The following is a 12,813-nucleotide window of genomic DNA, read 5'->3' as shown; positions in this document are numbered from 1 at the left end:
ATTGAATGTGATGAGAGAGAAATTATATCCTTAAGGAATAAACATAAAGTATAAGAGATAGCATGATCAGACAATAAGATAGCAGATTTTTTCCTAAATTAAAGGTAATAATCCTTGATCTTTGTTCAAACTCCACAGTTGTTTCTCTGGATACAGATGGTATTTTCCATTGCAGACAGCCCCAAATTGTCCCTGATGGTTGCACTGATGGAATGAGTGAGTCCATCAAGGTTGATCATCACCCTCATGTTGCTGTTAGGGTGTACAATGTTCTTCTGGTTCTGCTCATCTCATTCAGCATTAGTTCATGCAAATCCCTCCAGGCTTCCCTGAATTCCCATCCCTCTTGGTTTCTAATAGAACAATAGTGTTCCATGATATACATATACCACAGTTTGCTAAGCCATTCCCCAATTGAAGGACATTTTACATAGTTTCTTAAATGTCATTTTTATATGGGTTATATAATATATATTTCTTTTAGATTGTTATAGTTATATATCTATATAATAACATTCTACTTTGTTTATGTAGCTTATATAAAACATTTCTGATACATAGTTATATAATAGCATATATTTTCTTAAATGTTATATTTATATAGATTGTAAAATATAGTTCTCAAATTGATATATAGTTATATTTCTATATAATATATTTTCCTTTTATTTATATAGATTAACAAAACATTTCATATTTATTTATAATAGTATATTTTCTTATATTATAACATATAGCATATTATATATTTTCTTATGGATTATGTCAAACATTTCTCATACACATAAATCTTATATATAAAAATATATGTGTTATTACATTCTAAGGTACATTCCAAAGTGAAGATGACATCAAACACATTATCAGTGACAGTTATAATCAGAAGTAATGGTGAGGCTAGAAAGGGAATGTTGACAACTAGCTTGAGAGTTGCATTGCTATCCATGATGTTATCTACTTTTATTCCATATAAAATGTTAAAAGAAGCAGAGAATGATCTTTAGCATGCATCTTCCAGAGGAGGGATTCATAAAGTTTTCTATTTCTTGGATGGCTATTTGATGAAGCCTATGGATCATTCTTTAGAATGTTTTTAAATGTATAAAATAAACAGGATTATAATCTAGTTATATTAAAATAAATTTATTAAAATATTTTAAAATACAAGTTAAAAACTTGTCCAGGTTAAAACCCCTTGCTTTAGAGGATTTATATAAAGATTTGGATAGGTAGAAAGAGCTTTTGTTTTGTGCCAGAAGCCTTGCCAAGTGCTGGGGATATAAAGCAAAACAGACAACATAATCTCTGTCTTCAAGGATCTTATATTCTAATGAGAGAAGAGAGCATAGAAAGTGGTGAGAAGGGACAACTCTCTTATAAGGGTGTGAAGAGGATCAGAATATTCAGGAAACTCCAATTTGATGAGATAAGACAAAACATAACCTATCAAAGCTCAGGGACCTGGTACAAATTTCTGGTCAGGAGATCTATTAAACTGGAAAGTAAAGGACAGCATTGAGAAATATTAAAGTGGTGTACTGAATAGAGAACTGGTCTCAAAGCCAGGAATAACTGAGTTTGAGGTCTATCTCTGCCACACACTTGTTGTGTGATTCTGGGTAGGTCATTTAACCTCTGTATTCTAGGCATGTGTTTAACAGTATAAGTTGCAGAGGTGGTGCTGGTCTACTTTGGTGGATGGAGTTTCTCACTCTAGGAGTTCTTTGCATTAATGAATTCACAGGTCTATATATTCCTTTGGACAAATCATACAAGAGGAGGGAAAATCTTGATTTATGGACAGATAAACCAAAAGGATGACATCAAGAATCCACAAAACTATCAAAATAAATAAGTGCAGAAATTATAGAAATGAATGTGTATATAGACAAACATATTTGTGGATGTATGTGCAGAGACAATTAGATGGTGTGATCTCGGGCAAGTCACTTAAACCTTGGTCTGACTCAGTAAAATGAGGGTCAAAAAGGCACCTGCCTCCCAGAATTGTTTGTATGGGTTATTTGAGATATTTGTCAAGTACTTTTGTAAACCTTTAAGTGCCATATAAATATTATTACATAACAGCACTCTACAACTTTGCTTTGTCTAAGATACTGATGAATTTTTTAGCTTTCAAAGTGTATGTATGTATGTATATGCATGTATGTAGATATAGATATAGGAGATTGGTGAACAGAAAATAATCATGTTGTCCTAAGGTACTGGTTTCTGGTCTCTCTGATCAAATGAGATTCACTGAGCACTTAAAAATGAATAGTCTTTTCCACTAATTTTGAGTTGGAACTATTCATATTTGGCCAAGGCATTTCCTGGACTATATATAAGGTGGGCAGATTTCCTGGTGATCAATATTTCCCTTGCCCTACTACATCCATGCCCTTCCCTTCACTTCCAGTCAAGTCAAGGAGAAGGGAGGAGTTGGGAGCAGTTGCAGTCACTATTACAAAGTCCAAGGATTACCTAGGAATGTCCTCTGTGCTATGGACTACTTCTTTTCATGTTTATCTCACTAATAAAACACAAATATGCATGTGAGAGTGAGAAAATACACCAGTTTTTACCCTTGTAAACATGATTTTGCTTCTGCTGAAATGTCTTAAGCTTCTACCATCTCATTTACAACATTGTTCCTATAAACTTTTATGCCTTCCCCACCCTTGATCCCCCCAAAAAAGAGAAGTCAGGGGCAGATTTTGCAACATTTTTAAAGCATTTTTTATTTTGCAAAAAAAAATGTTCATCATAGGTTTCTGAATAAGTAACAAGTTCACATGCATTTAAAATTGATTCAATGATTTAAAATTATAATGTGTGACTTTTCAGAAATACATCTATTAAATTACCCTGGCACAGAGCTTTTAAATAGTTGGTTTATAGATTGTGATCTCTGTTGATGGTGTGATGGGCATTTAGCACATACCTTCACTCTTTGAGAGCATTTTTTTTCTTTTCCCATTTTTCTCAGTTTTTTTGCAAGAGTGAAACCAGAAACGTTCTTTCCTATGCTTCAGAGAAACTTCAGTATCAATTTAAGAAGAAAATAGTTTGGAGAGAAGTGTGAGGAAGAGAAAATTAATGCCTATTATTTAAAAAGCATTTTTTTTTTTGAAAAGACAGTTACCTTGTCTGAATGATTCAGCTGTTGCACCTCTTCTTGGCCAAAGTGGCATTAGCTTGTCCTGGGTAATTGTTGTGCATGTGTTAATTGGATGATAACTGATTGCAAGAGCTGAAATGTATTTTAGTGGTAACTGGTAAAAGTAAGAATATAAATCTCTTGCCACCCTTTGTTCTATCTACAATATATTCTATTTATTTAAGGCAATGGGGTTAAGTGACTTGCCCAAGGTCACACAACTAGGCAATTTTAAAGTGTCTTGAGGCTGGATTTGAACTCTGGTACTCCTGAATCCAGGGCCGGTGCTCTATCCACTGCACCACCTATCTGCCCCCTACAGTGTATTCTACTAACAAGACTTTATCCATCTAATCTAATAGGGTTGGGGGGGGTGTTTGCTTTTTAGCCCTTCTTCCCTTCCCTACCCCCCCAACCTTTTTTGTTAACAGGAATTTGTATTTGGTGTGGCATACCTATTTCAGAAGGTTATCAGATTAACTGTCAGATTGCTTCCCTGAAACTTTTTGTGCTATTGTTTTAAAAATAATAATAATTAAAAAACTGTTGGCATTAAAAAAACAATTACCTTCATTATAGTCTCTCAAGAGAATATGTAAATTTGCTCTCCAAGAGAATTCCTCATTCTTTGACCTTGTTCACACTGAGAATGAAGCTCTAGTTCAAGGAATTTGGAGTCAGAGTTCTGGGTTCCAGTTCTGATGTGAGATGCTGGGGTAGATCACTTCAACTTGAATAAGCTTCTTTGTTCTATCATTTGTGAAAAGCAAATATAATACCAATAAAAGACCTACAAAGTCCTTTTAAATTTGTAAAGTTCCCCTTTCCAGTTGTCCGTTATATGTTCTCTTTCCTCATTAGAATGTAAAGTTCTTGAGGTCTGAAACTAGTTTGCTTGCAGCGTGGTAAAGTAGATAGGGCACTTAGCCTTAGAATCTGGAAGACCTGAGTTCAGTTCCAACTTGAGACATGTAATAGCAGTGTGACTTTAGACAAGTCACTTAACTGCTTTCTGTCTTAGTTTCCTCATCTGTAAAATGAGTATAATATATCACTCACCTCCCAGGGTTATTGTGAAGATTAAATAAGATAATATTTGTAAAGCGTTTAGTACAGGACTTGGGACATAGTTGGCATTTAATAGAATAATTCCTTTCTTCTTTGTATTAATGTCCCTAGCCCTCCACATAGTTCTTTATACTCTATCTAATCATCTCTTAATTATCATATTTTGCTTTTAGGTTATTGGTGACCTACTGTTCTTCTTGGAGTTTGATTAGGTACTGGGGGCAACAGGAATTTGCTATTCCTGATAATGTCCTGGGGATCGTTTATGCACAGACAATCTGCTGGATTGGATTCTTTTTCTCCCCCCTCCTCCCTGCAGTTGCAGTTGTGAAGTTCATAATCATCTTTTATGTGAAAGAGGTAATGGCAGAAATGAGAGGGAACTAAAAGTGATGGGCAGAGGAACCTCTTAGGTGCCAGACCCTGCACAATGATAAAGACAAAACAAAAGAGCTCATGCTTTCCAACAGTTGATATTGTATTGGAGGAAACAATAGACACACACTTAAGTAAATTATATGTATATATGTGTATGTGAATATATGTAGTATGTACTTCATTGTGTCTATTTCTCCAACAAAACATGAACTTTATATATGTGTGCATACCCATATGTGTATGTATATGGGTATGTATGTATATATGTATATACATGTATGTATATACATGTATATGGTTATACATGTATGCATCTAAATTCAGAGTAATTTGTTACAAATTGGGGCAACTTGGAGTGGTGCAGTGGACAGAGCACTGGTCCTGGATCAGGAGGACCTGAGTTCAAATCTACCCTTGAACCCTTGACCTTGGGCAAGTCACTTAGCCCTGATTGCCCTGAATCCAGGGCTATCTCCAATCAACCTGATTCATATTTGGCCCGTGGACCCAGATGGTTCTGAGGGAGAAAGTGAGGCGGGTGACTTAGCACAGCAACCCCTCACTTAAATACAATTCAAATACTTGTCATGGTATCACTCCCTGATGTCAGGGTCTTCTTCAAGAATGAAGGACAAATATTATCTTCATCATCAGTTTGGTAGAGGACTTAAGAAAGATCTGAAATAGGAGGTAATTCTTGAGATGAGCTTTGAAGACAGTACTTTGTCATGGTATACATACATATATATATATATATATATATATATATATATATATATATATATATTTATATATATAGTTGAGGCAAGCTGGCATAGTGGATAGAGAGCCAGACTGATTTAGGAAGACAGGCTCAAATTTGGCTCTGATTAAAAACTAACTTTCTGTGACTAGGCAAGTTTAATATCTCAAAGTCCCCAGGCAGCTCTAAATTTCAAAGGAATTTCTGGTCTGTATGTATGAATGAAGGAGCCTTTTACATTTATAAAGATAGATTTTTGAGGTTAACCCCCCCCACACACAAAACGTTATTCTTCAAATTGGGAAAGGGGTACATTGCCTGGGTTTGCAGACAAATAAACCCCTCTTTTCCTGTGTCTTAGCAACTCTAGAAAATGAGCAGCACAAATTATGTTGTGTTGCTACTTAATCAACTGGACTAATAAGCATGACTGGGAAGAGATGATCTCCATCTCAATTAAAGAATTAGTAGGTTGAGGATACACCACCTGAGATCTAATGTAAATTTTCTGCTCTCACACATAGAAATAACTTTTTCTTTTCCTCAGAGTCATAGTAGATATAACTGAGTGACTATTATCATAGTATCTCTCTCAGGAATATGGAAGGGATTCCTGAAAAAGTAATTGAACAGGACAGGATTTGGGATCAGAAGAATTGCAAACAAATCCCAGCTCCTAGCTATTTACCACAAAAGTGGTAATTATTTGAATTCTCTGAATCATAAGAGTATAAAATGTAGTGAGAATAGATTAGATGACTTTTAAGGTCCTTTTCAACTCCAAATATGTGATCATGAACTATTATATTATTGGGGACAGCTAAATGACACAATAGGTTGAGTGCTATTCATGAAGTCAGGAGGATCTGAGTTCAAATTCAACCCTAGACACTTTCTAGTTGTGTGAATTTGGGCAAGTCACTTAACACTTATTGCCTAACATCCAGAGCCATCTCCAGTTGTCTTGATTCATATCTTCTCACTTCAGATGACTCTGAAGGAGAAAGTGAGACTGGTGACTTAGCACAGCAGCCCCTCATTCAGATCTAATTCACATGCTTGTCATGGTGTCTTTTGCCTGATACCATGGTCTACTTTGAGAACAAACATCATCATTTTGTTGTTCTTGAGTTTAATAACTATGAGACTCTGGACAAGTCTTTTAAATTCTTTTTCCCTGAGTTTTCTCAACTGTAAAATGGAGATAATACTTATCTCATAGGATTGTTGTGAGGATCAAACAAGATAAAGTAAAATATTTCACATATAGTAGGAGTTTAATAAATACTTATACTCCTTATTCCATTAAATTGTAAATTTCTTGAGGTCAGGAACTATCTTTTACCTCTTTGTATCCCCAGCACTTAGCACAATGCCTAGAAATTCAGTAAATACTTAATAATTGTTAATTGAATTAAATATCCTAGTATGATGTCATTTCCAATATGTGAACTCCCTCTACCAATTACAGATTATCAGAACAGCCTAATTTATGACTCAGATCCTAGAGAGGTGCTTGAGGTGTTGACTTGCTCAGGAGCATCCAAATAAGAATTATAGATAGAAATTTGTACCTGGGTTTTCCTGTCTCTAAGCCCAGAATTCTAGACATTACATCCTATACTTGAGACAAGATTTGTAAGACAAACAGGGTCCTGAACTTTTCAACCAGAGGGATGATTTGATCATAATCTTAGAGTTGGGATTGATATTGGGAGCTTTCCATTGGTGTCTTTAAGCAAAACTTCCTTGAAAGTTAAAATCTATGTAGGACACAGAGAAATGATTTCAGAAAGTAGGTGGGAGAATTTTTTCAAAAGGAAATAATTGGATAGGAAGATTGAATGAAATAAGGAAAAGTTTGGCTCTTAAACTTATCATACTTGCATTCATTTCTGAGATATTAGAAGCAATCTAAATTAGAGGTCTTTTTTCCCCCCCTCTTTTCTCCTTTCTACAGTTAAGCCTGATGCACACCTGTAGACCCTCTACAAGACCTTTCAGAGCTTCAAATTCTAATTTTTTCTTCTTGCTGGTGCTGTTAATTGGATTGACTCTGGCCTTCATTCCCTTGGGAATCAGCACGACACAGTAATCAATGAATTTGTCTTTTATAATTCTTGAAACTTTGGTTTGTGCACTGGGTTTGTTTTTTTCCCCAAGTTTGAAAAAAAAATTTTAACGGCATCTGAGATGTTCTTTGTCTAATAAAGTATTAGTTTGTAGAAAATAAAGATTCAAGGAGTTATCAGCCTTTAGTGAAGCTTTTATTTTTTTTTATTTTTTTTTTTAGGTTTTTTTGCAAGGCAAATGGGGTTAAGTGGCTTGCCCAAGGCCACACAGCTAGGTAATTATTAAGTGTCTGAGACCAGATTTGAACCCAGGTACTCCTGACTCCAGGGCCGGTGCTTTATCCATTGCGCCACCTGGCTGCCCCTGAAGCTTTTATTTTTATAAAGAAATTTTTATCAGAATTTTTGAGTTTTGGGGCGGCTAGGTGGCATAGTGGATAAAGCACCGGCCCCGGAGTCAGGAGTAACTGGGTTCAAATCTGGTCTCAGACACTTAATAATTACCTAGCTGTGTGGCCTTGGGCAAGCCACTTAACCCCATTTGCCTTGCAAAAACCTAAAAAAAAAACAAAAACAAAAAAAATTTGTTTAGTTTTTTACAAAGCTTACATTTCTCCCTGTATCCTTATTTCTCCAAAGAACCACACCATATAGTCCAGAACTTAAAAAAAAAAGAAAAAAGTCAGTAAAACCTATCAATATATTGAAAAAATTTTGCTAATTTTTGCAATGTTCTGCCCCTATGGCTCCCCCACTTCTGCCAAGTAGGGGAGGGCAAGTGTTTTCTCATGACTTCCTTAGGGTCGAACTTAGGTGTTGACTTGCTGTATCTTAACAATTCTAGAAAATGAGCACCACAAATTATGTTGTGTTGCTACTTAATCAACTGGGCTAATAAGCATGACTGGGAAGAGATGATCTCCATCTCAATTAATTTAATTATGCAACATTTATTTTTTTTTAATTTATTTTGTGTCAGTCTAGTCATTTAGTATTTTTAAAGTACTTTCTATGTGCTGGGCACAGTGATAAGTTCTGGAGATGCAAAGAAAGGTAAAAAACAAATAAAACAAAAACCCAATCCATGGTCCCAAGGAGCTCCGAGAATAAAGGGGGAGACAACATGCAAACCTCATACAAACTATATGCAGAATAAATAGGAAGAGGGAAGGCAGTAGAATTAAGAGGGATTGGAAAAGGTTTCTTGTAGAAGCTTGGGTTTTAGTTGGAATTTGATGGAAGCCAGGGAAGTTAGGAAGTGGGGTTGAGGCTTGGGGGACAGCCAATGAAAATTTTTCAAGTGAGGAGATGGAATGTTGTCTCCAGGAACAGTCATGTCACTAGATTGCAGAGTACATTATTGGAGGGGAATAAGATACAGAAGACTGATACAGTAGGAGGGGCCAGGTTTTAAGAATAGCAAACATTTTTATATTTGATCCAAAAGAATTAATAAAATCCAAAGTATTTTATAGTGGGTGTGATAGGGAGCTGCTAGAGTTGATTAAATAGGGGATGATATGGTCAGTTTTGTGGTGTTCTTCCATTTACATCATTGTAGTTATTGTATATATTGTTTCTCAGCTGTGTTTACTTCACTGTGCATCTTGTGTAAGTCTTGCCATGAAACTATTGACATGAATGACTGATCTATTTCAACAGCTTTCCATCTTCCAAGGCTTGTGGACCATTCACAAATTATAACACCTCCTGGGATGTTGTTCCTAAGACCATAAGCACTTTTCCAAAGGGTTTTCAAACATTCATCCGTAGCATCACTTCAGAAGCATTTGCTGTGCCTTTCTTTATTGTTATCTGGTGAGTAAAGCCCATGTAAATTTATTTTTTATTTTACTGAACTAGTGTTCAGTAGATATCAGATTAATCAGGGCAGCAGAATGGTAGGTCATACAATCATGGTTTAGATAGACTAGCTCTGGATTTGGCAATTACACCAATCCCACCCTTGACCATTATTAACTGTGGGACCTTGAACAAAGTACTTCACCTTTCCCTCAGCCTCAGTTTTCTAATCTGTAAAATGGGGATAATACTGGTACTACCTGTCTCACATGGATGTTGTAAAGCAGTGTTTGTAAAGTGCTTTGTAAATTATAAAATATGATAGAAATGTAAGGTCAACTATTATTAAGAGTCACTTTACCTCATTGAATCCCAATTTCCTCACCTGTGAAATGGAAAGGTTGGATTAACTTTACAATTTTATAATTCAGTTTCTTGTACAGGAATGAAAGCTTGGAGGTGGACTCATTAATAATAATAATAAATAACAAAAATGATGACTAACTTTATATAGTGCTTTAAAGATTTGCATAGTACTTTATATATGTTATTTCCCTTGATCTTTACAACAGCTCTGTGGGGTAGGTGCTGTTATTTACTTTATAGTTATTACAACTCTGCAACATAAGTACTGTTATTACATTTTACACATGGGGAAACTGAAGCTGAAATAGGTTGAGTGACTTGCCTAGGTCACTAACTAATACCTTAGGAAGGCATTCAGACTCAGGTTTTTCTGACAAGTTAGCAATCTTCTCACTATACTACTTACCTACCTAGAATGGGAATGTAGAGAAAGAAGGAGGATGTTTATTAGAAGCTATCACAGTAAATCAGGAGAGGACCTAATAGTAGCATGAAAAAGTGAGAAGGGGGCATATATTGTGAATGTTCAATCAGTAATATGTGGTCATTGACTGGATGTGGGAGGTGACAAAAGGGAAGGGTCAAAAGTAATCAAACCACAGTTTGACACATAGGAGACTAAATGAAGGGGAAATACCATTGTCCTTGCCTATAATTAAATGGTGAATAGTATGACATCATCTCTTAGTAATGGGGGCTTCAGTCAGGTAAGGCATTGTGGAGTTGAGTCTTTGAAGTGTCACAGTGAAAAATGGTTAGGATGTGTATAGTCAGAGGGGAGAGAGGAGAACATCCTAGATGAACAGGACAGAATGAAAGAAGGACTAGAAGTGGGAATTCTGTTCAACACAATTCTTATGAAATTCTTAATTTGTGCAAGGCAGTGATAGGGATAAAAAGATAGAGAGTACTAACTGTATCCCTGAGTAGTCTGTCAGAGAACTGGGGGCATCTAGTTGACACAGGGGAGAGGGTGATAGACCTGGAGTCAGGAAGATCTGAGTTCAAATACTGCCTCAGACACTAGCTAATTTGTGACACTGGACAAGTCACTTAACCATTGTCTTCCTTGGATTCTTCACCATCAAAATAGGAATAATTATTCTTTCCCAGAGTTGTTGTGAGAATAAAATGAGATAAAATTTGTTAAGTATTCTGTAAATTTTAAAGTACTATGTAAATATTAGCTATTATTATCAGTGTGACCTATTTATGGGACAAAAAAATGAACCTAATTAGATTGGAGCATATACATTGAAGTAGTGGGAAAATGAACTGGATGGATTATGTTGAACTGAATTTAGGCTTAATGGGACTGAATACTACTTAAAGTGACCTATCATGTGCAAAATTAGCATAATCCAAATCAATTATTATGTTTAAAGTATTTATTATTTTTAGATGATTATCATGGCATAGTGGATAGAGAACTGGTTTCAGGGGATAAGAAAAATTGAGTTCAAGTACCACCTCTGAACACATGCTGACTGTGTGACTCTGAGCAAATTACATAATCTTTTAGTCCCTGAGCCCATTGGTTGAAGGCCATACCTTTCAGAAAAGCTGCCAATCTGCATTGCTAGAGGGAGCCTCTTCATTGTGAGTTTCCTATATCATGAAATAATAGATCAGGACCAAGGAGGGGAAATCTTTTTATTTTTTTATATCATATGTGACTTATCCTCCGTTACGGTGGCAGATAAGTGAAGAGTTAACTGAACAGTCACATCACTAAATCTTTCAAGGAAGAATCTTTTTATTTATATTTGGCTGTCTGACTCACTTATGGCTTGATATCTAGGGTGGGGCTTTATATTTTCTTGTCAATAATGTTTGCAGAGGCTTTTCCCCTGATGATTAAAATCCTTTAAAGACTTTTTCCATTTTAAGATTTGAACTGTTTCCCTTCCTCCCTCCCCACCCCACACTAGAGAAGACACCATTTCACATATATACATGCAGATACATACAGACATACAATGGTCTCCCCTCTCCCCCCACATATGTGTGTGCTTGTGTATATAAAATAATCATACTATGCACATGTCAGTTAGTTCTTTCTTTAGAAGTGGATAGGATTTTTCTTCATAGATTCTTTGTAGTTGTATTGAGTATTTTTTTTAAACTTCATTACCACTCACTCTTTAGGTAAATGACATTCATGTAGCATTAGTTTCTTTTTTTTTTTTTTTTTTTTTTGGTTTTTGCAAGGCAAATGGGGTTAAGTGGCTTGCCCAAGGCCACACAGCTAGGTAATTACTAAGTGTCTGAGACCGGATTTGAACCCAGGTACTCCTGACTCCAGGGCCGGTGCTTTATCCACTGTGCCACCTAGCCGCCCCAGTTGTATTGAGTATTAATAATACTAAGAGTAATGTAGTCATTCACAGTTAATTCTTCAAACAATACTGCTGTTACTGTATCCAGTGCTCTCTTGGTTCTGTTCATTTTACTCTTTATTATATCTTGTAGTTCTTTCCATGATTTTTCTAAAATCATCATGGTTATCACTTTTTATAGCACAGTACCATTCCATCACAATTATATGCCACAACTTATTCAGCTATTCCCCAATTGATGGGCATCCTCTCAGTTTCAAGTTCTTTGCCACCACAAAGAGAGCTGTTATAAATATTTTGGAATCTAGAAGTTCTTTTCCTTTTTCTTTGATCACTTTGGTAAATAGATCTAATAGATGGGTCAAAAATAAATGCAATTTTATAATTCTTTGGGCATAATTTCAGATTACTCTCTAAAATGGTTGGATTAGTTCACAGTTCCACCAACAATGTATTAGGTTCTCAGTTTTCCCATATGCCCTCCAAAATTTGTCATTTTCCCCCTTCTATCATTTTAACCAATCTGGTAGATGTGAAAGATAGCTCAAGTTGTTTGGTTTGCATTTCTTTAATCAATAATGACTTAGAGCATTTTTCTTCATATAAAAACTGCTTCTTCATCTTTTAATCATTTATCAGTTGGGGAATAAATTCTCTTAAATTGACAAAGTTCTCTATATATTTGAGATATGAGATCTTTATAGGAAAAACTCTAAGATTTCTCCTCAATTTTCTGCTTTCCACCCAATCTTGGTTTTATTTGTATAAAACTTTTTTAAAAATTTTATTTACATATTACTAAAATATTCTCATTTTAAGAGTAAGCATAATCCTGCCTCCCCCCACAAAAATAAAAAATCTCATGAGAAATAAATTGAAAGAAAG

General features: G+C 35.4%; 1 protein-coding gene across 1 annotated transcript in view; it reads left to right on the top strand.

Annotated features, from left to right (window-relative positions):
- Nucleotides 1–12,813, top strand: part of TMC7 (transmembrane channel like 7) — a 78,091-nt gene that overhangs the window by 52,729 nt on the left and 12,549 nt on the right. The window contains exons 12-14 of the mRNA XM_074208180.1: nt 4,402–4,588; nt 7,309–7,439; nt 9,083–9,238. Coding sequence (XP_074064281.1) covers nt 4,402–4,588; nt 7,309–7,439; nt 9,083–9,238 — 474 coding nt within the window. The remainder of the gene's footprint in view (nt 1–4,401; nt 4,589–7,308; nt 7,440–9,082; nt 9,239–12,813) is intronic.

The sequence above is a fragment of the Macrotis lagotis genome, chromosome X (genome assembly GCF_037893015.1).
Source record: "Macrotis lagotis isolate mMagLag1 chromosome X, bilby.v1.9.chrom.fasta, whole genome shotgun sequence".
Taxonomy (NCBI): domain Eukaryota; kingdom Metazoa; phylum Chordata; class Mammalia; order Peramelemorphia; family Peramelidae; genus Macrotis; species Macrotis lagotis.
Note: the sequence above shows the minus strand (reverse complement) of the source record. Positions and strands in the feature narration are given on the sequence as shown.